The 27,965-nt window shown below is 36.4% G+C and overlaps 2 protein-coding genes across 5 annotated transcripts; both read left to right on the forward strand.

Annotated features, from left to right (window-relative positions):
• Positions 1-1,515: 1,515 nt before the first annotated feature.
• On the forward strand, positions 1,516-27,727 carry LOC112560381. 4 transcript variants are annotated; one of them, XM_025232208.1, is made up of 10 exons: positions 18,476-18,620; positions 18,985-19,075; positions 19,793-19,948; positions 20,242-20,427; positions 21,815-21,987; positions 22,650-22,791; positions 23,068-23,157; positions 24,206-24,314; positions 24,795-24,877; positions 25,146-27,727. In XM_025232208.1, exons 2-10 carry the CDS (start codon positions 18,997-18,999, stop codon positions 25,493-25,495), a joined length of 1,368 nt encoding a protein of 455 aa, XP_025087993.1. In that variant the 5' UTR covers positions 18,476-18,620; positions 18,985-18,996; the 3' UTR covers positions 25,496-27,727. The 4 variants fall into 4 exon arrangements, with proteins under 4 accessions (XP_025087995.1, XP_025087994.1, XP_025087993.1 ...); XM_025232211.1 differs by having other exon boundaries at positions 24,209-24,314; XM_025232210.1 differs by lacking the exons at positions 18,476-18,620; positions 18,985-19,075 and adding an exon at positions 1,516-1,601.
• LOC112560382 lies at positions 4,518-6,544 on the forward strand. Its single transcript, XM_025232213.1, has 4 exons — positions 4,518-4,683; positions 5,131-5,239; positions 5,688-5,770; positions 6,053-6,544. The coding sequence occupies exons 1-4, from the start codon at positions 4,596-4,598 to the stop codon at positions 6,145-6,147; spliced, it is 375 nt and encodes a 124-aa protein (XP_025087998.1). The 5' UTR covers positions 4,518-4,595; the 3' UTR covers positions 6,148-6,544.
• Positions 27,728-27,965: the final 238 nt, after the last annotated feature.

Raw genomic sequence — 27,965 nt, forward strand, 5'->3', positions numbered from 1 at the left:
ATACTTGTCGGACTTCAAGCTTTTGTTTCTTGATGAAGAGGGCCGTAGAGAAGCGGTAGAAGCAAAGTATTTTTGATGATGACATTGCTCTTTTGGACTTAAATGCATAATAAGTACAGTAATTAAGTTTCTTTTCACAGAGCTCATGTGAAAATCTGATTAATATTGCACCTGTCCGCTAAATTAAAATGATAAGACAGGTGCAAGATTAATCGGATTTTACTTGAGTAACTAACATTGTAAATGCAGCTTGCCATCAGTTGTCTTCCCATCTTTGTTTAAAAATATTTTGGTGAAGCTACTTCTCAAAAACTCACCTTCAACTTGTCATTTCTCTCAAAAATCATAGAGAAAGTAGTTTTGACACAGGTCTGGGCCTACTTACAAGAGCACCACGCTCTCTCTTCCTTGTCTTTATATTCTGCTTTACATTTTCTTTTTTTCTCTTTCTTACTTGATTTGTTTTCGTTCTGGCTGTTTTTCTTTTGCTTATAATTTGTGACAGAAAAGAATTTTACTTAAGACCAGATTAACTTTAACATGGTCCAAGATAAGTTTTGAAATTCAACTGTCGATACCTTTTTCAGAAAAAAACCTGTCCTAAATACACTTTCAGTCCACGATTATCAACCACACAATGTTGTCAACACATTTGCTGTAATGACAATATTTTCTTTGAAATATATTTGTATTTAAACATCTATTTGGTTTTACAAAAGTGTTCTCGTTGACACAAATTCTTTTAATGAAGCAAAAAAGATTTTGTTGACGATTTTCTGTTGTTTCTAAATATTGGTGTCTAATAGACTCCCTAAGTTCATGTCCACATTCCACTAGCTTAGTGTATGAGTAAACCTAAGACAAGTTATTTGTGGTGGTTCTGTTGATATATATTTATAGATATGCTATGTGCAATCCAAGATAATATTTAGTTAAACAATGGATAGCACTACATGCGCACTTTCGCCACTCTTCTCGAACGGATGAGAAAAGAGAATCACAGAATTTACATCCCTGTCCAAGGTCTAATTTCTTAATTAAAGAACTAGCGTGTTTTCCATATTTTCGTTTCAATGACACAGTCCGGTCATCAGCCACATAACACAATTGTCCACCGACAGATTTCTGGATGGTGTTAGTGGATCCTCTGGCTTCCAATTTTAAGGTAAATGTTGCCATAAGAATGATATTAGCGATGGGTTTAAGCAAACTGTTAAGTAACTATTTTATTACTTTATTTCATCTTGTGATTCAAAAATCTGTTAAAACTGAGACTGTAAAACGTCTTTTGCTTAGTATTCTAGGCATATCTAAGTTACCACAAGTTGTATTTGTGAGAAAAAGGACTACGACATACCTTCTGTCTTGTGAGCCTTTCTAGAATAAAACAGAAGGAAATTGTTTAATGTACTACAAGGTCTGGATCACAGTGTACAATAGCGACTGTGTAGCAGAAACTTTATATACAATTTTCTTCTCACAATGGCTAGAAAAGTCATTCCATTTCAGCGGCAAGGACAACATGAGTGTGAGCCAAAGCAAGTGCCTCCAGGATCTCCTGCCTGTTCTGTGTGTTTTGATAGTACTAGCAGCCTCACAAGGTGAGTTAAAACTACCACAAAATCATCAGAAAAGCTGGACTTGTTATTTCAACTTTTTCTTCATCGAGAGGTATAGGTATATCTATATAAATAAAAATGTGTTTAGACATATAGTGAAAGTTTATTAATAAAACTGTTATTGTCCTTTTCGTGAGACCACATTCTTAAGATTTTCAGTACTTAGAATTGACCTCAGCATAATTTCATGGGCATTAAGTTATAATCATACTTGCTGCTTATATGAAAATTCGTCCTTTCAGTCCTCATAATCTTCATACCTCACATCGTCCCGCTTCCTGACGTTGACGCCATCACAAGACAGGAAAATGAGAATTTATTAAAGTCACATGACAGTTGTTATCAAAAGGTATTATTACATATAAACACATGATATCCCACTATTTATACACAGAGCATTACCTGAGTTACGACAACGCCACCCGCCGCCTGCACTTCCGGTGTCCGCTGGATTCTGATCTTATAAACAACAAACTCATTGTTGCCACCTTTGGACGATACAACCAGCGAACTACAAGTGGACAGGTGTCACGATTAGCGAACTGGTATAGTAAGTGGTAAAACCAGCTTTTATTTTGATTTTTCAGCTTTATTCTTTCTTATTTCTTTATCCTTTTTGTCACCTTGAGTGTACGAGCGAAAAAAAAAAACCAAAACAACAGAACTCTTAGCCTCAAAGCAAAACGCTTCGTTAATTTAGAAACTGCAGCGGTCGTATGTTACCCAAACTATTACCTTAGAGATTGTTATGGTTTATGCAGCAAGAAATATAAATAAATAAAAAATAAAAAATAGATAAATAAATAAAAATAAAACTTCCACTGGTATGGAAGAAGACATGTCAATTTAGGGAAATCCATCTCACAATTAACTACACTACTCACATCTATCACAATGTTATTTGTGTCCAGACAATTCAGCGACCAAATACGAGCACACAGGTAAGGTGGTGCTCACCACACGGCAGTCTGGCCTGAAGGGTTACCTGACAGACGTCAGGTGTGAAGACTCCCTCACCTACTACTGCTCTTACCACTTCAGCGAGTCGAATTGGCGGATATCAACTCGTCTAGACAACTTCACTTTCACATTTGAAGGTTTGCAGCAGGTCTACTGATATAAAGTTTCTTTGTCGGTCAAAGTTTCACGAAAGAGAATGACAGATGCACGAAACATAAGAAGCACAAACTGTGTTTAGTCTCTAGCATTTCTCCTACCTTTGGTGCTGAGGCCGTGGTAAACTGTGTTTCTCTGTCACCCAAGTGCTAACCTACACACAACCTGTTTAAATGCTCTCAAAGTACAGTCAGACAATAAAAGCCCACATACTAATTAGTCGTTTGAATGATATGCTTAAAGTTTGTATTACATATGATGACATCAATATGCTATACAGTGTCTGATGACTTGTTCGTGTGTGTGTAGGACCGTCCAATGTGTCCATGGAGAGGCCCCAGAATGTCCATCCCTGCCCTGGAGACAAGATGGAGGTCACGTGCCGCGCCTTTCTCGGCCGACAGACCAACTCCATCGTGTGGGAGAGCAGACCGCCGGACGGACAGTTTGTCCTCGACACCGACAGTGACATAAACTACAGTGTAATGTATTTACTAACTTCTAGCCTCATATTAGTTTTCACATACACACAAAGCGGTAAAGGATAGTGTATATATATATAATTATCAAGTTATCGATACTTATGTAAATAATTTCTTACTTTTAATCTATTAATTAAACGTCTAAAGGAAATATAATCATCAAATTCGTCATTATTGCCTACTTAAACATATTTTATTTAACTTACATTTGATCAACAATCTCGACTATTTTGCTCTCAATCGAGTGTATACGAGATTGTTGTGTTCATGGGTATACACTGTCTTTATCTCGTCCTTTGTAAGTATTCACTGTTACAACTTATATGTTAGCACCCATAAGCAAATATCTTATATGTTCCATCTCATTCTTGAGTGCGTCCGAGATCATTTTAAGGTGAATGACGTCATGCACGTGCAGACTCCCATCGACACGAAGAACTGCAACTACTACGCCGAGTCTACACTGTCACGTGACCTGACGGCTGCTGACCACAGGAGGGAGTGGCGCTGCTAGGCTTAGCTATGGACAGGCTGCTGATAACATCATCATCACTATGAACGGTACAGCCTTCTAAAAAAAAATTCTAATATTATTTGAGAACACTTTAGTTTAGTTATCGATGACGAGAATAATACGATGATAGGATGCAGTGCAGAAGTAATACGACTACTGAAAGCGGACTAACTAGTATGCTCGTAGAGCCTCTGCCCACCCAACGGATAGCATCATGGTCCTCTCTATGTACTAATCTTCTGTCGTGGGCTTCTGCCCGTGATGAACAAATGTTTCTTTTTGTTCAGCAGTGCTTTTAGGCCCTTGGTCACCCAAGGTTTGTTGTTAGGATAAACATACACTGCCTTGATGGACTGGTGCAATCAACACTATTTTACTCCTCACTTTTACTCCTAACTGTTTGTTAAATGTCTGTATGGGTATGTGAGCAAAGACAAATTTCTGTCCTCCTGGGCAGACAATAAAGTCTGTTTTGATTTGATTTTGATTTTGATTATCCCATAGGCCTCCCTGCAGGGCAATGACTCGTGAATTGTAGAGTACAAACAGACAGCAACACCAACAGTGAGTCTTGTCGTATCCTTCACTTTGGTATATACTCTTCAGTACTTCCTAAGTCAGACATCAAGAAATCATTCGTTCGAAGTTCACACACACACACACTCTCTCTCTCCCTATCACCAACGTTCTCGTTGGAGACACATCAGTCATCTGCTAGTGCTTTCTTTTTTCAATGTATTAAAATTTTGCAAACAATTGGTTTTCCCAAGCTTTTTCCTGTTGTATATTTTTCTTTCTGAGTCAGATGTGATTTCTTTCGACCATTTAATTTTGTACAGACGACTCAAGAAGTACAACAATCAAATGTACTGTCCCTTATTTTTAGGTTCTTGTCTGAAAGATCTGTATGTAACCACGATTACATCACTGACCAACCTTTTGCCGCAATCAGGTAAGAACTAATATATTATTATGGTGACTATTATAATTCTACTTTCAAAATATCTTTTAAGCATTTAGATATCGAAGAAAAATTGACATAAACTTGAGCCTAGTCAGGTACTAGTTTTTTTATAAAATCAAATGCTCAGTCTGAATAAGGTCTACAACAAAGTTATTAGATAATATTTTATTTAACTTTAGTACAATTGTAAAAAAAAATTCGTAGATGAATCCAAAGTAAAGAAAATTCTTTCAAAAATATCTCCTAAATTTCTTCTCTGTGGAGATGCTAATTCATGTACAGTTTACATTGCTTAACACAAAGACTTTGCGAACTGTTGTCATACTGTAGAGCATGAAAGTCCTCGTTCCACGCGCCTTCAAATCTTTCATAAAAAGCATAATCAACCTCGGCTTCATCTTTCTCTAATTTTTTTCTGGCGATACTTGTCTGCAGAAGACAATACATGGCTAAAGGCAAACGTGTTCCTCATCGTCACGAGCTTGTCGACCATTGTCATCTTTCTCCTTTCAGTTGGAGGAAAAATTATACATTACAAAAACTCGTGAGTAAAAAATGTTTATGGGAAGAAGTAACAAAAATTTATAGTTTGAGATAGTTTTTTAGTTATCTCAACACCTAACGCATTATAACACATTTAAAGTTAATAAAATGAGAAAATAACAAAGTAGACAATGTCTTTTCAAAACGATATAGTGTACAGATAAAATATATGTACTACAAAATACAAATTTTTATGTCGGAAGTCAGGTACTAAATTTTGTGTTTGATTTCAGTGTTTCGCTTAGTTTCTTTAGTCTGGATCAGCTTTTTCAAAGATTTGGAAAATGATCGGTTAACCGATTAAAACTTCAAGAATAAGATGCACTGTAAATTTATACGTTCATTCAGAATTCGAACTGTATCACTCACTAATATATGTAATTTTTGGAAGACTGGAATACTTCTCTAAATCAGAGGCACAATAAATCAGCTGTTTTGTTTCATTGCAGGAAAAGAAAGTCACATGAAAATCCTGTGACATACCAAGAGATGGGTACAATACGCGCACACAACGACTATAGTCAAACCCCAGGTAACTTTTCTTCCTTGTAGCAGACAAAAAGCCACGTGACAAAAGTAAAACTTCCTACACAGCATATAATAACTTAGTGTTATATTTGTGTTGACAACTGTGTCTTTTTGTTGTGTGCGTACCTTCGAGGATCATACAAGTGATAGGCTACTACCAGCACGTCTTTCACTGTTATCTAGTCAACACGAGGGTGACTTAAAAATTATTTAGTCATTTTGTCATCTGATACAATGTCAGCAAACAACTCAAAACTGACAATCGAATCTCCGATCTCTCCCACAGCAGCCAGTCATCTCGAACTTCATCCTTCTCCAATACCGTTTGACGATGTCGTCGGAGATGACTGGTACGCCAAAGCTTCGAAGACGACGGCCTAAACCATGGTCCTCGACCTTCTGATCCTTTGGGTCTGTAGGACAACATTTGCCAGGCACCTGCTGCTGCTTCGCAATCTGTCTATTCGGGTTATAGGGGAGATGAGTAAACAAATATTGTTCATAGAATTAAGTCGGAGCTCGAAACATTTACAAACCTCTCATTTAGCAATCTTACTGTGTTTTCTTCTTTACACATGATCTGACTTCCAAGGTAAAGCATTGTCATAATGTATCATATTAAAATATTAAAACATGTAACACATACTTTCAATAGAAAAATACCTGCGTTCTTTTATGAAACTGAAAATCTCTCAAATGCAGTTTTAAACAAGCCATATAACTAAGAGTATACTAATGCAGTATTAGGTGTACACTGAAATGTTTTTCCTGTTCTTTCTTTCTTGTCTGTAATGTGTGTCAATAAAGAGAACTGAAAAGCCAGAGAGTGTGTTTGTATTAAGCTTCTTAAAAGACGCTTTGTATTAAGTCTTTTGTGCTTGATAGTAACACACTGAGTACAAAACAGCCTTCAATAGAGGAAGAAGGGAGTTTATTCAGTAATTATTTCCCTTACATAGAATCCAACTGAAAATCCGATTAACTTTTCAGCTGTCGACTAAATTTAAATTATACTCTTGAGCATATCAATAAATTTCTCTTGCTGAATGTCTTACAAAGGCACCTTTTGCAATACGTCCAGATGTCACACTCACATTTCCATTTTCTTAATAATTTATTGATTGACTTTTTTCTCATTTTACCAGCTGCTATTATCACAGTTCAAGATATTAAGCAATAGACAGGTGTATAACATGATGTTAAGACGTACGGAAGCAGGAAGTTACGTTTTGCTTAATAACTCTTAAAAAGGAGAGAACACGATAAGAAACTGAAGAAAAATGAGATTTCCTGTTGTACACTGGGTCATTTGACTAGTGCAGCGTTTTTATTTTTTCTATATAATTATAGTCCATGGAAGAAAAATGGCTTAAAGATTGTAAGCATATGCGCACTTAAACGACTCTTCTCAAACGAATAAATAAAAAATTATTATTCACGATACGGAACAGAAAGGAAAAACGAATTTTTGAAATCTTGTTAAGAGTGTTAAGCATGGTCACACACTTGTGTCATCGGAGAGGAGGAGTATGTTATATTTGTTATGAGACTATGAGACTATGACCCTTGACCTTCATGGTTTCCACGAATCCTGTTGCCATGAACCTGCTGCAGCTTCAGCTTCTGTCGATCCGGGTTACAGCGGACTGGACGATGAAGCAGCGGACTACAACAGGCTTGTTCATCATGGCAACAGTTAGGTGACCATCAGTCGCTGAGTGATCAAACATCTCGACAATCCTGCTTATTAGCTTCTCATGCGTGTGATTCCAACAAACATAAGCCAAGGAATACGTAGGGATCACTTGTTCCACAAGTCAGGCTCAGGTGAATGAGAAATGCCTTGGATTGAGACTCGGTGATTCCTCCATTAATATATATATAAACATACATACATATTAAACAAAACTAATCATCAGTCGTAACTATCCTATTTATAAAAGAAAAATCGAAAAACCTAACGTTACTTTTTATTTTGAAATATTAATTTTGAATAAGAAAATGATGCTTTGCATGGTTGTTGCATATCGTTTATTTTCCTTTCTTGACCAGAGTTTCTGTACTTCCCTCTAAATAAATACATATATTTTTTCCTTTATTTCTTATACTCTAAGACTTATTACGCTATTAGTCCCCAGAACAACTAGTTCACCCTGAGAAGAGAGATTTTACAGGGTTTCACAAGGTGGGAATCGCGACAATACTGACATCCCTAATCACCACCTGGTATGGTAGCACCACCCAGTGCCAGAAAGTCTGATTCGACCATATTGTGTGTGTGTGTTCTGCCTCAAGCCCTCTAGGGTCAGGTATAAGTACGTCCGGGTCAGAACTTCCCGACTGAGGAACACCTGCTATGTAGCAGCTTCCCTGTCCTCAGTGGCTGGAGTGAGGACTTCAAGTTGAATGTCTGTGGGGGATGTATGTATGGCAAGTGTGTGAGCATTAATATTTACATGCAGCAATAACGGTGTGGTATCTATGAGGAACTTGAATGTGTGAGTAGTGTGTAGTGAAAGTGGAAGAGAGTGAGTACGGAAGAGGGAGAAGAAAACAGAAAGACACGCGTGATCGCGCGTGTGTGTGTGTGCGCGTGCCCAAGTATTTGCATGTTATATTGAATAAGTCATTGCTTAAATGCACAAATAATTGTTTATGGGTGTTCTGTGGTTGATATTTATTGAGTCTCTGACAGCCATTATCAAGAAAAAATCCTAATGTTACTTGCTAAATAACAAGTTCTTTTCTTTATCTTCCTAAGGATATTACAAATAAATATGATTACCCAGAAAGTGTACTTAATGCTCTTTAACTTCGACGTAAAGGGCAAAGTTAACTGCGTGACTAAAATTCGTGTTTGTGCCCATAAGGATTAGGGCTACAGCCACGATGTAGAAAAAAAAATCTCACATGCTTTGAAAAAATACACAACCTTAGAACTTAGGACACAAAATTGGAATGAACAAAGAAATACAGTAAAACCTTTATTCAGCCATCCTCGATTTAACGCTTTCCTCGCATAAAGTTTCGGTGGTCCCGGCGAAAGCCCCTACATCCGGTACTTTTCAATCCTCGACTATACAATCCATGATTTAACGTAACGATTTCCTCAACATTGATGTTTGTTTTTGCTGGTCCCTTCAATGCACATCGCATGTAATCTGACTCCCATTTGCGATATTTTAATCTATCAATTTACTACTGATTTGGCAATACGTTTCTACATATTTTGACCTACTGAAAAATCTTATCTTCCCATTATATGGAAATGCTAAGAAATACGAAATTGTGGTGTGCTTGTCTGCCAATTCAAAGGCACAGCGAGAATAAAAGTTACTGTTCGAAAATATTTTAGAAACCTCTTACGACTTTCCATTTAATGTTGTATAAATAGTGACGCTACATGCATAAAATAATGTATTTATATTAAGTCCAGACACAGAACAAAGAACACAGAGAACAAAGCCTTTTTCGGTTTTATAGTAAAGTACTGACCACACAACATACTATTAATCATTTCAATAAAGAAGGAAGAGATATTAAAGGAGCTTTAACATGAAACTCCCCATTTTATTATTTTATCGAGGAGAAACCTGTGCAGGTTGACTTTAACCACATGGCTCTAAGTCTCACCATTTGTCAACACATTTGCTACACCGAAGCTAAAATTGTGTGTTTTGTTTAATTAAACAATTTCTTAATGTTTATTGTCTTTAATATAGCAAAATATTTCACTAAGGGCCGGGAAGGGTTTTCTTTGAACATTTTCTGTTTTTCCTAAGGATCCCACCCTAGCATCATGTCCTTGTGCTGTCAACATATTGTGCGGAGATTTCTAAAAACAAATGGATTAAGTGTACAAATGAAACTAGTATAAATGTGGGGCTTTCTTTCTGATAAATATCCTAGCTACAAGCTACAGAATATTTAATCAAACGATGGAGATTACCATTGCACTCACATGCGCATTTTAACGACTCTTCTCGAAGGTACAGGGAAGAAATTGTTAATCAAAATACGGAACAGAAAGAACCATTTTTATAGAGAACAGTTTTGCAGATTTACATCCTTGTCTTAGGATTATGAGAGGCTTGCCTGTTTCACATGTGTTCGTTGTAATGACACAGTCCTGTCACAACACAACTTGCTGATCTGTTGGCGCAGGGACGCTAAGAATTTTAAGGTAAACGTTGCTACAAAAACTTTTTTAACAACAGGTTTGAATAAACTGTTTATAGTTTTTTTTTCCTTTAGTTCAAAGTTCAAAGTTTATGATTCAAAGACTTGTACTAGTCGAGGATGTAAGACACATTCTGATTAGTATCCTGGTGATATCAACGTTACCACAAGTTACTTCTGTGAGGAAATGGTCGAGGACCTCTGTCTCACTTTTTCACTATAATAAAGAAAATTGTTCAATGTATTACAAGGTCTGGGTCATCATCATCACGACTCCTGCTATCACTGTAGTATATTTTACCGACTGTGTTAAACAAACTTTATGTACAATTCCCTTCTCGCAATGGCTAGAAAACTTATTATGTTTCAGTGCCATAACAACATGCGTGTGAGACTAAGCAAGTGGCTTCAGGTTCTCCTGACTGTTGTGTGTATTGTGATAGGACTGGCAGCCTCACAAGGTGAGTCAAGAGAATCATCACAAAACTACTTAATCTGGTCCTTTTCCTATTTTAGTTTTTTTATCACTGGGAAATTTAGATATCGAAAAAGATAAAAAGAAGTATAGACATTTAGTGAAAGTATTTATAAAAATTGTTTTGGCGTTTATAACAAATAATGTTCTTGGGGGTGCCAGGAGGGGAATTTTCTGTTATTTTCTCCCCTAGGTATAAAATGCATATTTTACTTACAGATCCATTTTATAGCTTCACAATTCATTTTAACACGTATATAACGCTGGGAGTCTTTGCATGGTTCTTTGTTCTACATGTTCGTGACTAGTTTGTGACAATGAGTCTTTCGCTGAAATGTAGGCTACAAATTCTCTATAAATTCTCACTTATTATTCTTCTTATAGTTGGTTACGTAAGCCACATTTGTTCTGCAATTCGCTGGAGGAACTTCAGTACTCAACTACTGACAGAAACTTCAATATTTAGAATGAACATCACATTATGTAATGCGCAATAAAGAGTGAAAGGCTTTAATAATATTTGACCAAAAAATGAACAACAACTATCCGCATCATCTGAAAACCTAATACTGTTGCTTTCCTTGACTTTGTCCCTATTACAACACGCGAGAATGATGACTCTAGAGATAGGTCACGTGATACTCGTACATTAAAAATAGTCCACGTTCCATTACTTATATACAGAGCAACACCTGAGTTACGACAACGTCACCGGCCTCCTGCACTTCCGGTGTCCGCTGGATTCTGATCTTTAAAAACAACAAACTCATTGTTGCCACCTTCGGACGATACAACCAGCGAACTACCAGTGGATGGGTGTCACGAATAGCGAACTGGTATAGTAAGTGGTCAAACTAGCTTTTTTAATTTAATGTTCTCTTACTTCTTAACCCGTACTTTTACCCTGCGTCTGCTCTCCAAAAGACTCGGAGACTCAAAGCTCATGTTTGTTGTTAATTTAGAAACAGGATTGGATCTTAATAAGTATATCTTCTCCCAGAACTTTATAGTTTATGTACCAGAAATATTAAAAAAAAAACTGCCACGAATTAAAAAAAAAAAGACATTTCGAAACATCTTGTACACTTGACTACACTAGCTACATCTATCACAGTTGTTATTTGTGTCCAGACAATTCAGCGACCAAATACGAGAACACAGGTAAGGTGGTGCTTACCACACGGCGGTATGGCCTGGAGGGTTACCTGACAGACGTCAGGTGTGAAGACTCCCTCACCTACTACTGCTCTTACCACTTCTTTGAGCGAGTCTAATGGGCGGATATCAAATCGTCTAGACAACTTCACTTTCACATTTAAAGGTTTGCAGCAGGTCTACTGATATAAAACTTGTTTGTCTCAAATGTTTACTGGAAAGAGTTACTAATATGTAAGAAGAAAAACTATTTTTATCCTCCAAATTGAATCGGATTTAAAGTTTAATTTTTGTCATCTTGATGGTAAGGAATTTAAATGTCTCGATACAAACGTGAAGACACAAAATTCGGAATTTGACGAATATCACTTTAAATAATAAAGCAACAAAATGTCGAAAGAATGTGAAATATGAAATTTTTTAAAGTGCTTTTTCTATTTCAAGTTTATGTTAAAATTGAAATTAAATATTCACCTATGTTCGCAGTAAACATGGGACAGTTAAAGGGTATATCCAGCGAAGTGATGAATATTTTACAGTTTTCTTTTTTGTCATTTTACTTGTCTACAATACTTTATTCTGACCTTGCGCTATTACTGGACACTCACTTGTGAAGTTTTAAATTACTTATATCCAGTTTATCAACGAGTTTGACAGTTCCTGTCAATCTGGACTAGCTAGTGTATCTGTTCCTAGTAAATCTCCAATGAAATATTAGTGTCCCGGATTAGCTTTTGTTAGCTTTTGATTCATACAAGTGAGCTACAGGTCGTAAGATTCTCACACAGCACCAAACATAACTGTATCCAAGTTTAAATCTTCAAAAGATGTATTCTGTGCAGGACTTTTTTCTGAATACCTCGCGAAAATTTTGTCTGCCCAATCCCTATTGAAAAATGCAAAACTCTTCTAAAGCTAGACAAACATATATCGAAGTGTCTATCATTTTAATTTATCTTGATACTTCACTTGCATTTCTCCTAAATGTTTTGCTTAAAACGGGCTTAAGTTTGTTTCTCTGTCACTGTAGCGTATACTGTATCTACAGACAGTTGTTTTAATTAAATGTTTAGATATCTTTTACATAACATTTTTTAATGAAATGTTTAGATATCTTATTACATAACATTCTGTGTTACCATCAATGTGCGATATAGTGTCTGCTGAGACTTTGTGTGTGTGTGTGTAGGACCCAGTGTGTCCATCGAGAGGCCCCAGAATGTCCATCCTGCCCTGGAGACAAGATGGAGGTCACGTGCCGCGCCTTTCTCGGCCGACAGACCAACTCCATCGTGTGGGAGAGCAGACCGCCGGACGGACAGTTTGTCCTCGACACCCACAGTAACATAAACTACAGTGTAATGTCTTTACTCACTTCTAGATATCGATTTATTGAAATTAAAAATGTTTTTCATACTTTGAATCTATTGTCTAAAGTAAATAAAGATGTTTAGTGTGGTTACTTGGTTTCTTGTTTTACTGCCAGTCTACTTAGTTTATCATCCTCTTCATTTCCTTTTATTTCGAAATGGGAGGGAACCAAACTAACTTAATACCTCCATTGTTCTGGTTAATCTTGTTTACGAGAGACAGTATCTCGTGGTACTATGAGTATATATTCTGTTTGAAGATTTGTTGTTTGGTGCCTGGAGTGCTGACAGTCAGTCTGATAGTAGCAGGCAGTCATTGAGTTACCAACAGGAAGCTACGTGTGTGTATGAGATGTTTCAAGGTGACTGACGTCGTGCACGTGCAGACTCCCGTCGACACGAAGACCTGCAACTACTACGCCGAGTCCACACTGTCACGTGACCTGACGGCCGCTGACCACAGGAGGGAGTGGCGCTGCCGGCTCAGCTATGGACAGGCGCTGCTACCTTCATCGTCATTGTGGATGGTACAGTCTTTTGTATTGAAGCCATTTTCTTAGTTTATGTTGGTTATACTCTTACCCCTCATCGTCTCTTTCTGTCTTACACCTGAAGTACACACATGCACCCCTCACACACTCTATATATATATACATATTATATATAAATAATACACGTCGTGTCATCATAGTAGTCACACCTGAATTCTGTTGATTATTCAATATTCTACAGGCATCAAATGTGCTGTCACTTACTAATAATATTTTTTAGGTTCTTGTTCTGAAAAACGTCCAAAGTAAAGGCACTAATACTGCACCACCGCCAACGGCTTCGCCGCAACCAGGTAATAGTTCAGGTATTGTTATGAAGATTTCTATCATTATTTTTTTAAATCCATTTTTACACATTTCTTTATTGAAGTCAAGTTCTCACAAAATTGAATAGCTTTGTAAGTTTTTAGATTTTTGGAATAGCAAATGATCGGTCCAAATAAGGTCGAAAACAAAGTATTCCAGAACTGTTTATTTAAATACAGTATGCAATTATAGGTCGCAGATGACTGACAGACAACAATTTCTCCCCATTAACGAATATTATTGCTAGTTGTAACTGTCAAACAGGACGATTCGCATCTTTGCTTATGCTTTGGATGGACTTTAGTTGCTTGTTGTTGATGCAACAGATGATCTGTTTGGAAGAAGATAAGCAAGAAGCTCCTTTATAGCGTACTAAACACAATTAAAACACATACGGTAATACTTACTAATAAATAAAAGTAACTCTACTGTGAGTAAAAAAATCTCCGAAAGAGACTATGCATTATAATGTATATATATCGCATTTCTACTCCTCCTTTCTGTCACGTGTATTTTTTTTTTTTTTTTTTTCTTTTTGTCAGCACCAGTAGCAATTTTCTTCATCAACTTCCTAACTTACATGAGGGTTGAACATTAAAATCTCCATTGCATTATTTTACTGCAGAATCTGAAAGGTTTTATTGTTAGACCTTTATTTTTGGGAAAATGTACAGAGAACGTTAAATGTCATGTAAAATCATTGCCAAGTGTTTGTCTATGTTTGTCTGGTTATACTGCTTTGTGACAGAAGACAGTTCATGGGGTAAGGCAACCTTCTTTGTCGTCGTCCTGATCTTGCTGATCAGTGTCATCGTCAATTTTCTTTCTTCGGCAAAAAAATGATGCACAAACACGCGTGAGTAGCTATTTTTTATGGAACAGTTTAATAAACATCTAAAGTTGTTAGTTTTCTGATATCACGAGTTAAAGTATCCTCGATGAAAATGCATTTTAACATATTTAAATTTAAAATCACATACTGTGAAAACAATTTTATTTATTTATTATTTACGAAACCAGTGTACTGTTCAAGTAAAAGCAGAATTTTTTTAAAAACAGTTTTTTACCTTTTGAACCACAAATACTTGCAGTTATCTTTGTGCATTAGCTTAAATTTGTTTTTTAGTCTGAGAAAGCTTTTTGAGAAATTAAAACATTTGAAAACCATGTGGTTTCCCTAATCCTCGGGATCATAAAACAGTTGTTTGCCTCATTTCAGGAACAGTAAGTCACGGGAAGATGTCGAGACAGACCCACAGATCGCTACCACCCGCACACACAACGACGATGGTCAAACTCAGGTAACCTTTCCTTACAAATTTTCATTAATAGAATTAACACTTATGATTAAAAATATAATGGCTCACAAAGCAGACGATAACTTGATCAATGTAGTGTTAAATTTGTGTTGACTATTGTGTCCCTTGTTATGTGCTGAGAGCTACTCTTCTACGAACATCTAGTGAACTGAATGACAGCGGGAAATAAATGTCAACAATCACATTAGCCAAGTACGTGTCCGAGTATGTAGCATTGTGTGTGTTTTTTCATTTTTTGTTGTCTTTTTGTTATTTGAAATTTCTAAACAAAGAGTGTCAACTGTAGCGTTTCGCATCTCAAATGGTTAATATTCTAATATCTCTCGTGGGTTCTAAACTTTTTTTTTTACTGATTTAGAATTCGCAGCCCAGTCTTATGAAATGTATGTGCCTCTTTGACCCAGTCTACCACATGTACTGCATCGCGTCATGACAGGCAATGGGATTTAACATCTTGAGATTATTAAATATCAAATCTCCATAACACGCGTCATGACAAGATGCAATATGCAAGAAAACAAATAACTATGGTACAACTCTTGCCGACTTTTAAACTAACGGGGGTTTGAATAGTATGTTAATGTCGTTAGGAGATAGGAACAGCAATTTATGCCGATAAACATTGTACTCCGCTGGTACATGGGAAGATGTAGACTAGGACAAATAAGCAGCGGCATCCAAGGAAACACCAGTCTCCAAACTTTACTGAAGCGAAGAATGGAAGTAGATTCTGGGGGTCTCTAACTGCTTCTACTGATGAACGACAGATGGAATGACCAACGAAGCCACCGACTTGGATATGACTCGCTGGTAAGTCTATCATCTGTAGAGGAAAAGATTATAGCAGGGTGTTGATAAGGAGCAAAATATCATCTTATCAGTCAGTATTTATTTTCACCTGGTGACATGATTTAATAATTAAGTATTATTTTATTTAATCATAGGAAGTATGTGTGAAAGAATAGTGACTAAAATTAATTATAGCAGATTAAAGATTATTCATAACACATTTCTGAAGTTTTTGCAGTGAATCCATGAACAAGGGATGAGACAGCTGTCTTTGCTGGTGTTGCTGTCCACCTGTGGCCATGCAATTCATGGAAGTGATCATCTTGCAGAGGAAGTTCGTCCCTTTTTGCCTCCATCAAAACTTTATACAGATCACGTGTTTCATAGTCACTGCTTTGTACCAGCTTCATCCTTCTCAGTGGCTCGAACTAGGACTAAAAGTTGAATGTGTCTTTTGGGGGATGAGTACATCGACATGTATATCAACGTGTGAGTGAGCATCCGTACTTACATGCAGGCATCAGTGTTTGGGTATCTATGGTGAACCTAAATGTGTGAGTAGTTTGTAGTGTAAGTGTAAGACAGGGAGTGACGTAGATGGAGAAGGAAAAAAAGAGAAAGTGTGTGTGTGTGTGTATTTACATGTCTATGTGGAAGGAGTCATTTTTGGGGTGTACAAATAATTGTGCTCGTAGTGTCGTCTACGAGTGTGGGTGTGAGTATATTGAGTGTCTGTCAGCAATATTCTAGAGTAGTGTCACTTGCCAAGTATTGCTCCCAAACCTTTACCTAATTCTCTTTAACCTCGACTTAAAGAGCAAAGTTAACTTGGTCACTAGAATTCGGACTTGCTTTGGACTAGAACCAGGATGTCGAAAGAATTAAGAAATTTTCACATGCTTTTGAGAGAAAAGCCCTTAGGTTGTAGGTCACAAAATTAGAAGTAACAAGGAAATAATAGTCAACGTTTTTGTGTGTTAGAATGTTTGGAAACTCTAATTGTCGTATCCTTTGGGCATGCAATTAAAGCTGGATAGTCATTTAAAATCTGTGATACCTAATATTATATTTATTATTCTATTCTATCAATTTATTACGGATTTTGTAAAAATATCTCTAAAAGTGTAGTAATGATGGAAAATCTTATCTCCCCGTTATGTACAAATACTAAGAAAGATACAATTCTTGTATGCTTGCAGGAGAAAGAGGAATGGGACATTGAAGGAATTCAACAAATATATTCTAAAAAAAAAATAACAATCGTGCTTTCTTCTTTACACCTAGCCCGAGTTCATAAGAACACCATTGCTATTATGCATCATATTACAATACCTTTCACACAACTTTCAGTAGAAAAAGAACTGCTTTCTTTGATGAGACCATCTTTCACACAAGTCTGTCAAAAACAGTTTCTGACACGCCCTCTGAGAGTGTAATAACCCAGATGTACACTTGACTGTCAGTTCCTGTTCATTCTTCTTTTCCCTTATTACTGTGTCAAGTCAAAAAGCCAGGAAGTAGTTTCCTTACAAAGCTTTTTCGGTTTTACAGTAAAGTACCGAGCACACAACATACCATTTGAATAGAGAAGGAAGAGACTTTATTCAGTTATTAAGTTCCCTTTCACAGAGCTATAGTTAAGGTTGAATTAACTTTGCAACTGTAAATTGGTTTGTTTTACATTACCATTAATAGGGTCTTCAATAATGTGATTTAAGGACAAAGGGACTTTTGCAGTGTAGATTGCTACACAAGGTCCTGATGTAACATTCTGATTTAAAAAACTTTTTCAAGTTATTGGTTTACCTGTTTTCTCATTAAAGAGTTATTAATATCATAATTCTGAATAGGAAGCAAAAAGATAGATAGACAGAAAATGATGTTGTATTAAGACCTATGTCAGCAATAATTGCATTTTCCCTGAAAACTTCACATTTTCACATTTTCTTTCTTTCTTTCATGCTTTGTTTCTTATTCTTATTCTTTTGCTTTTAATTTGTACCATATTTAAGACCAGGTAAACTGTAACATGGTCTTAAAACTGCTTTGAAAATCAGCTCATTCCGTTTTTAAGGAGGAACTTGTGTAGACTGACGTTTAACCGTATAATTCTCAACTTTGCCCTCATATTTTGTCAACATTTTTGTTACAATAAGCTAAAATTGTGTGTATTTTAAGTAATTAAACAACTTCTTGATGTTTTAAAATGTTCTTAATCAAATAAAAGATTTTACCAATTGTGAGAAAGTTCATCGAAGATTTTCTATGTTTTTAAGGTTCTCAACTGACAGACCCCATGTATCATGTTTACATGCTGTCAACATATCGTGTAAAGATTTATAAAAACAAATGCATGTAAGTGTACAAACGAAACTAAGGCTACGTGTGATGCTTTCTTTAAGCTAAATATCTTAAGTGGAAGCTAGATAACATTTAATTAAACAATAAAGCTTACAGCAGTATTCACACGCGCATTTTAACTAGTCTTCTCGAAGGGACAAGGAAGAAATCATTATTGTACAATACGGAACAGAAAGAAACGAAACAGTTTTTGATAGGGAAAAGTATCACAGCATCTACATCCTTGTCTTATATTCATGTGTTCGAGTTAGAGACCTGCCTGTATCACAAATTGTTGTAATGACACAGTCCGTCACACCACAGCTGTCTACTGACAGACCTGATGGCTAGGGGCGCTTAGAAGTTTAAGGTAAATGTTGCTACAAAAACCTGTTTGAACAAAGGTTTAAAAATTTGTATTTAGATTTTTTTATTTCATCTATTTCGTTTATAATTCAGATTTCTGATTGTCAAGAAAGCAAGACAATATCTTGTTGGTATCCTGGGGATATTAAAGTTACCCCAAGTTACTTTTGTGAGAAAAACATCTACTACCTCTGTCTTCACTTTGCACCTCGCAGGCTAGACAATAAATGGAATTGTTTATTTTACTGCAAGGTCTGGATCCTCATCGTAACTTCTCCTAGCACGGGAGTATATTTTACTGACTGTGTAACACAAACTTTATGTACAATTCCCTTCTCGCAATGGCTAGAAAACTTATTTTATTTCAGTGCCTTAACAACATGGATGTGAGGCTAAGCAAGTGGCGCCAGGTTCTCCTGACTGTTGTGTGTATTGTGATAGGACTGGCAGCCTCACAAGGTGAGTCAAGAGAATCATCACATAAACTGGTCTTCTTCTTATTTTTTTTTTTTATCTTTGAAAATTTAGGTGTAGACAAAGATAAAAAGAAGAGTAGACATTTAGTAAAAGTATATTATAAAACTTGTATTGGCGTTATGCAAATTGACTACCTTAGAATTTATTTGAAAAGTGCTGTAGGCAGTGTGTTCCTTTATTTTATCTCTGTATCACATGTCTGTTTTAAATGTCTTGGTAAACACTTAAGAGGCGAATAAAATGTGTTTGAATATTTCTTAAATTGGCTCAAAATGTGTATCTTTTAAATATTTCGTCGATAAAACGTAACCAAACATTATGAAGGTGACAGTCCTCTCTTGTTTCATGGAAAAACCAACATACACGACAAAGGTCAGTAATAATTTGAAAGCAATAAAGACATTTTTGCTCGTTTTGCAATTCATTCAAGAAACTTCAGTAATAAATACTTGATAGAAGCTCCAATATTTATAATTAACTTCGGCATAAGACAATCCCCAGTACAGAGTGCAAGGCTGTAATCATTAAAATTTAAAAAAAAAACGAACAGTCTGCATCCTCTGTAAAGCTGACATTGTTCCATTTCTTGACATTGTCACCACACAACTCGCGAGAAACTCGAGAGACAGGTCACGATGACAGTTTTTATCAAGAGATACTCTTACATCAAAAGGTTCGCGTGCCACTATTTATACACAGAGCACTACCTGAGTTACGACAACGCCACCGGCTTCCTGCACTTCCGGTGTCCGCTGGATTCTGATCTCAAAAACAACAAACTTATTGTTTCCACCTTCGGACGATACAACCAGCGAACTACCAGTGGACAGGTGTCACGGATAGCGAACTGGTATAGTAAGTGGTCAACTAGCTTTTATTTTGTTTAATTGCTTCCTTTTATAGCTTTGTCCGTTTTGTCACCCTGCCTTTGCTCCCGTAGAAACTCAGAGCCTCAAAGTTTGTTGTTAATGGACAAACAATAAGGACTGGGTGTTAATAAGTATCTCCTCTCCGAAAACTGTATAGCTTATGCACCAAAGAGAGTTGAAACACTGCAACATGTAAAGAAGAAGGCTTACTAAAATCGAGACATCTATCTTATACTTAACTACACTACTAACAGTCATCACAATGTTATCTCTGTCCAGACAATTCAGCGACCAAATACGAGGACACAGGTAACGTAGTGCTTACCACACGGCAGTATGGCCTGAAGGGTTACCTGACAGACGTCAGGTGTGAAGACTCCTTCACCTACTACTGCTCTTACCACTTCAGCGAGTCGAATGGGCGGATATCATCTCGTCTAGACAACTTCACCTTCTCCTTTGAAGGTTTGCAGCAGCTCTACTGATATAAAGCTCGTTTATCTCTCAAAGAATTACCGGAAAGAGTTACCCTTATATAAGAAGCAAAAAATATATATATATATCCTACCAGTCAATTTTTTAAAAAAAGATTTGTACAAGGAGTAAGTAATTTGAAGAGATTTGAAGTTTAGTCTACGTCATCTTGAAAGTAATGAATGTAAATAATTCTACACCAGCTTGAAAGACAGAAAATCCAAAATTTGACGAATATCACCTTAAATAATGAAGCAGCAAAATTTTCTAAAGAGGCAAAGAAAGAGGTTGCTAATATTCTTATATATGACAGGTCAATGGTAAACTTTAAAACTAAATGTTCACATATGTTTGCAGTAATCGTGGGCTTAAACGGAAGATCCAATGAAGTGATTTTACAGTTATAATCTGTCATTTAACTTGTCTACCATACTTTATATGAACCTGCGCTGTTACTGGACTCTCACCTGTCAAACTTAAAATTACTCTCAGATTATATATCGAGGATTTTTACCTTTCCTGTCAATGTGGACCAAATAGTCCCTGTTCCTAGTTAATCCCGTTTGAAATATTAGGATCTTGATATTCCCTTCAAATGATACCGAAACCTAACTTCCAATTTGCATTATTATCTCCACCACGATGTAGTTTCCCGCTTTCTAAAAACAGAAAAAAGCTTGGTTTGTGTTGAGGAAATCACATCTTCCGGACATAACAATGTGCGAATTCAACTTTCATAGTCCAAATTCACAAAAAGATATCTTTTTAGCCCCAAAATCAGGAAATTTTCTTATATTTGTTGCCAAGTGTTTTATTGTTAATTTAAACTTATACAAACATTTAGAAATATAACTTGAAAGTTCGTGGTTAGAAAAAGTCGGAAGCTCGAAGACTAAAAAAGACGGTTTTGTTATGAAGCTAGAGAAATGAAAGTAATCAACTGTTCTCATTTATTCCCCTAAAGTATGCTTACTTTTTATTTGAACAAGTAGATTTTTTTTTAAAAATGTTTAAATATGAGAAAGACAGGCATTTGGTAGAGATTTTGATTCTGCATATACCGTGGACGTTTAGTATTCCCATTGCCTAAAAAAAGAATGTGAAATGTTCCTGAAGAAGAAAACGCGCCAAAAGTATAAGTGATGGTTAAAAGAATGGTAGTATTCATTGTAAATCAAAGATAAAACCAAGTTCCAATCATTTTAATCTCTCTTGATACTTATCCTCCATTTCCCCCTGTGTGATAAAGTCTGATTCTGTCAATGCAGTATTGAATCAACGCAGTCGTTTGAATGAAATGTTTAAATATCTTATTTCATTAGATTGCCTGTATCTATCAATTTCCTTTACAATGTCTGCTCTCTGTATGTGTGTGTAGGACCGCTCATTGTGTCCATCGAGAGGCCTCAGAATGTCCATCCCTGTCCTGGAGACAAGATGGAGGTCACGTGCCGCGCCTTTCTCGGCCGACAGACCAACTCCATCGTGTGGGAGAGCAGACCGCCGGACGGACAGTTTGTCCTCGACACCGACAGTTACATAAACTACAGTGTAATGTCTTTACTAACTTCTATTTTATTGATTTTTAACATCTTTTGTTACTTTGAATTGACTATATAGTATATTAAATTTCTTCATTATCTACTAATGGACTTTTCGTTCAATTTACATTATCATTCTCTGCACAGACATGAGTGTTAGATATAGCAAACGTACTTAACATGCTGAGATGACAGCAAATTACCTGAAAATTTAAGATGAAAATGTTTGAAATAGTAAATGAAAGTAAAATGGCGAATAAAGTTTTCTTGTTAAAGGTTTTAGCAGACTGGTGTTACAAGCGTACCACAACACTTTGGAAACATTTAATTGCATGCATTTTAAGCACTCTTTATTGTGAGACCAACGCTTAGCGAAGTTCTCCTCTGTTAGTCTCGGTCAGCCTAAACAATAAATGTGACTAAACCGGAAGCTTTGTGCACATCTGCCTCGTTTTAGTAGTTAACTATAAAAAAAATGAAAACGTCTGCCACCAGTCCAGTAATACAAGTTTGTGGTTGCACACGACACGGGTCTGCTATTTATCTGATAGTTGGTAAGAATTCATTGCTACAACTGATGAACTAATAACAAAGCAAACAACGAGTGTGGCTATCCTTTACTCATGTGTGCCTCTGAGATGTTTTAAGGTGAATGACGTCATGCACGTGCAGAATCCCGTCGACACCAAGAGCTGCAACTACTACGCCGAGTCTAGACTGTCACGTGACCTGACGGCCACTGACAACAAGAGAGAGTGGCGCTGCCGGCTTAGCTATGGACAGGCTGCTGCTACCTTCATCATCATTGTGGAGGGTACAGTGGTTTATATTAATTTAGACTGCTGTCTAAGTTTATATTGGTCATACTGTTTCCCCTCAACGTCTCTTTCTTACACCTTTTACACAGTACACACACGCGCGTCTCCTCACACACACAGCCCCCTCCTACACACGAGTACTATACATACATTATAGAGTTTGGGTCATTATAACAATCAAATCTGAATTCTGTTGACTATTTAATCTTGTACAGACGTCTAAAGAAAAATCACAATGATCGGATGTGTGTTGTTTCACATTTGTGAAATAGTTTTAGGTTCTTGTCTGAACAACCAAAGTGAAGGCAATACTACTACTGCACCACCGACACTCAATTCGCCGCAACCACTCAATACTTCAGGTATTTTTATGATGATTTATATCATTTTGTTTTCTTAAAATCTCTTTTCAGAATTTATCAGAGAAATGTTCTCACAAAATCAAATAACTAAGTAATATTTAGGGTTTTTAAATATCAAAATGATCGGTCCAACTGAGGTCGACAACAAAGTGTTATAGCACTGTTTATTTGCATTTTAATACAGCGTGTAAATGTAGCTCGCAGGTGAAACAGACTGAAAACAAAAATTTAAAACAAAATCTTTAAACATGAATTTTTTTTCTGTTGACGTGCTGCGATGTGCAGTTTACATTTACACAGTGATTCGAGAAAAAGCAGTCAAAAATAAAAACTGTTCAACCTGGACTGTTATTATAAATGTTAGTGGCCGAGCATATACAAGGATGTGTGCTTATCTTTGTCAACCAGACACGGCGAAGAAAAGATCTAGGTATCAGTGGGAAACAGAAATAAAGAAATAAAAGTTGATTTGTTGATATGTCGAGAAAAAATGTTTCTTTAAAATACTTCAATTTTGACATCCTGTATAGCCTGTTTAGCTGCTGACACTCATCCTTGATAGCGCAGTTTTCTAAACAGTTATTTCTATTTCTTACAAGGCAAATAATAGTTCCGACGGAAAGGGGTTAGATATTACAATTTTGTTGACACAGTAAATGATATTAAATTATCCTTTATCAGTGTCATGCTACTTTGTTTGTAACAACAGTTTGAAGCTGGTGATTCTTATAGCTTTTTAAGTCAGCTTTCTACCCTGACACACAAAATAGAAACGACACTTGTGTTACTTTCCATTTCCTGTCATATTTATCTATCAGCATCAATAAAATTATCGTTATAAGCGTCCATCTCGCGAGCTCACAGCTGAACATCAAAGTCTTTGTCCCATTATTTTACCGCGCCATCTTAACTTCACAGGCTCTTAGTTTCAGTGCGAGAGCATTTTTCTCAGGACAAATGTGGACAAACGTAAGACCAGAGTAACTGTCATGTGAAATCATTGCCAAATGGCTCCCTTTATTTGTCTGGCTATATTTTACTGCCAAAGGAGACAGTCCATGGGGTAAGGCCAGCTTCTTGATTGTCGCCCTGGTCTTGTTGACCGCAGCCATCGTATTCCTTTTGTTGAAAAGAAACATCATACAATTCATAAACCCGTGAGTAAATTTATGTTTATGGAAAGCATTATTAAACATCTATATATACATTTTTTTTTTTAGTTTGATGCTATGAGGTGTGATTGTGTCCTCAATGTCTAAAGTATTTTAATACATTTAAAGTTATGATGACAGATTGTAAAAAAAGAGTGTCTAATCAAATATTGTTAAAGTAAATGCATAGCAAAATATTTAATTAATAATACAAGTTTAAACCTGTGAGATCAGAAATACACGTAGCTAATTTAGTCCATTTTAAAGAAGCACTCGGCTGGACTTTTTTTTTATTGGGGACAAATATTTTAACAAATTCAAACTTTTGCTAAACGATTGGTTCACTAAGTCGATTTTTGAGATTAAGATTCAATGTAAGTTCTGCAGTAAATTCTAAAATTTCAATCACAACACCAATGCAAGTAATTTTAGAAAGGTTTCTGTAAGCCACAGATACACCAAAGCAGCTGTTTTGCTTCATTCCAGGAAAAGTGAGTCACGTGAAAATATCGTGACAGACCAACAGACGAGTACCACTGGTGCACACAACGACCAAAGTCACACCCCAGGTAAACTTTCTTTTCTTTCTTGTTGCAGGAAATAACTTTATGCCAAAAACAAAAGTCAAAATGATATTTTAATAAGCAGATGATATTTCAATTAATGTAGTATTATATTTGTGTTTGCCACTCTGTCCCTTCCTGTGTGCGTGCCTGCGTGATTGTAAGAGCATGTTGGTGTTTCTGTGCTTGCGTGTGTCTTTTACGAACAATCGCAGAGGGGACATGTCAGCAAATAACACAAAAGTGTCAATCTAAACTCCGATCTCTACCACAGCTTCCAATCCTCTCGAGCCTCATCCGTCTCCGATCCCGTTTGACGAAGTTGTCGGAGAGGACGGGTACGCTAAATTTTCTGACGACGGCCTGGACCATGACCCTCGACCTTCTGACCCTCTGGATCTCCAGGACATTGACTGGCAGACACCTGCCGCAGCTTCGCCTTTTGTCGATCCGGGTTACAGCGGACTGGACGATGACCCACCGGACTACAACAGACTTGTTCACCATGGCAACAGTGACGTGACCCTCAGCTTGGCATCAGCATCTGAGTTGGACTACAAACATCTCGACATTTCTGCTTTCTTGGCTTCTTCACTTCCGTGTGAATCTGACAAAAATGAATAAAGAAATATTGTAACAGAAACTTGTCCACACCTCTCAATGGAAACTTGTTCCAGTCACTGCACTATGACCTGTGACTGCAATACGCCCTCTGACCTTTCTATACTGTATTGGAAAACTTTCCAGCGACCACAATAAAAAATACCCGAAGAAGGAAAACAGCAGATGATTATTTGTACAACTGCGGATGAAATAAGAAGCTCATCATTATTGCTCACTTTTGTACTTAGTTTTGTTTCAGGTCAGTTTTTCCATATTTTAGGTATTTGAGAAATGGTATTTAAGAAATGGTGTTTTTGACAAAAACTGATATATATATACACCCCAGCATTAGTCGTAACTGTTCTTTCTATAAAAATAAAAAACTCAACTTTTTGTTTTTAATATTTTGAATATTGAAAACGGTGCTGACAGGCTGTAAAGCTCTGTGGGCTACTCATTATTTCGCTTTGTTGAGCAGTGTATCTACATACTGCCGTTTGGATTTTTTTCCCAACTGTGTTTTGTGTCTTGTTTTGTTTACTGAAGTCAAATCTATAATTTATTTTTTCTCGTGATTTTGTAACGGTCCTACTCCTTGCATTCTGTGCTTGGATTAACAGCTTTGTGTCAGCCACCGAGTTCAAAATATCTTTTTTAAATATAATTGTTCAACTGCTCTCATATTTTGGCAAATGTTTTTTATTCTGTTGATTGTGTAGTTTTGGTGGGGTTTTATTGAGGAAGGGGGTTGCAACATATCTTCTAGTGTTGATGCTTTTCTTAGTTTGCAATGACTGCACGTGGTGATATGTAGATAGTAAATCACATCTTCACCTTATTAAATCGTGTGTTAATCTGTCAGTTCCTGTACATGCTTGCATAACATATAAACTGCTACACTTTGCATCAAGGTTTGTACAGGCTCTCTTCATTACTATTCTGTCTCTCTAACTACCTAAGCTCCCAGCAAGTGTCGCTGTACTCTTGCAAATACTTGCCTCCTTACCATTCCTAGATTTAAGACGAAAACTATCTAACACCACCTTACTGGAACACTACCTTCGGTGATGCTCCATTAGCAGACGATAGTGTCATTCAAACTTTTGTCCAAAGAACAACTGAAGTTAGACCCCATATTTTAGTCTGTTTTATTATTCCATTTCATCTGAAACTGTCTGCTTTGTAATCTACCATTTATGTAGTTATATAATGTGGATGTATTCTATTAGTGGTCAGACCATAACCTTGTGTTGTGGTAGAGTGCTATGAAAATGTACATTGTAGTTGTTTTTATTCTGATTTTTTTAATTATTATTATTATTGCTTCTGTTGTTTTTGATCACTTTATTGTAGTACATGAGAGCAATTCATTTCTCCAAAATTTAGCACTACTTACTGTTAGATAATGATGCTGTTTCCCCCTCCCCCTCTGTGCATCGAGATGAGATATGGGTAATTTTAAAAAATCGAAAAGCTTATAATATAAACTAATAATTGTATTTTCTTTTTCATGTGTGAACAAAACTCACTAACAACAACATTTGCTTCTTGACTGGCCTTATGATACGAAATACAAAACGGACTGCTTCATATCAAGAAACAAAATATGTTCGTTAGTAAACCTGGCTTCAACAGAACTAAAGTCTTTCATTTGCTTTACAACTGTTGACTTTATTCAGATGATGCCAAACGACTCGTGCATTTCAGCTTATTACAAAAATGTTTTATTGTATGTGGGATGAATAAGGAAAAGAACATATTGTTGCAGTGAGAACTGCATCATGTCACATCCCGTTGTCTTGTTTTTAGTTTCCTTCTTTTGATTGCACGGAGTATCTTCTCGCTGTATTATTTATTAGCTTTAAGCACATATCGTGTGTCTTAATAATACATTCCTATTACAATCTATATGTCTATGTCTTTAAAACTCAGGCAGTGGAAAGTCACATTTTCCCCGAGTACTTAATTGTTACAAATCAATCAATAATCAATCAGTCCTGTCTGTGCCGTATGGCACGTGAGGCGACAATCAGGAACCTCAATCTGGTTCTGTTTCCTGTTATTCTCTCCCTTTATACACTGCAGCGTTTAATTAACTGGTGCAAATTGCAGAAATGTTTTGTTTCTAATAATCACCCTCTTTGGTTGTGATTGGTTCTCTTTTTTTACTCGTTCTTTCTCTCTCGCGTTCACTTATTCCTTACTGTCTCCCTTTTACTTCTTTATTTTCTTTTCGTTCAATAAAATGTTCGTTCACTCTAAGATTATTTTCTTCTGTATGTTTCTTTGTCTCTTTCGATCTTTCTTATTTGCTTTTTTCTTTTTAGTTCGTTTGAACTCAGAAAACAAAGGAGCATGATAACAGTAGTAAATAGCCACGAACACTGACAGTAAACAACATACACAACATGACACCTATCATAAACAATCCCAGATAAAATTCCACATACATACATCTTCCCGAAGTACATGAATATTTCATAAATCTCTG

Source organism: Pomacea canaliculata, linkage group LG3 (assembly GCF_003073045.1).
Source record: "Pomacea canaliculata isolate SZHN2017 linkage group LG3, ASM307304v1, whole genome shotgun sequence".
Taxonomy (NCBI): Eukaryota; Metazoa; Mollusca; class Gastropoda; order Architaenioglossa; family Ampullariidae; genus Pomacea; species Pomacea canaliculata.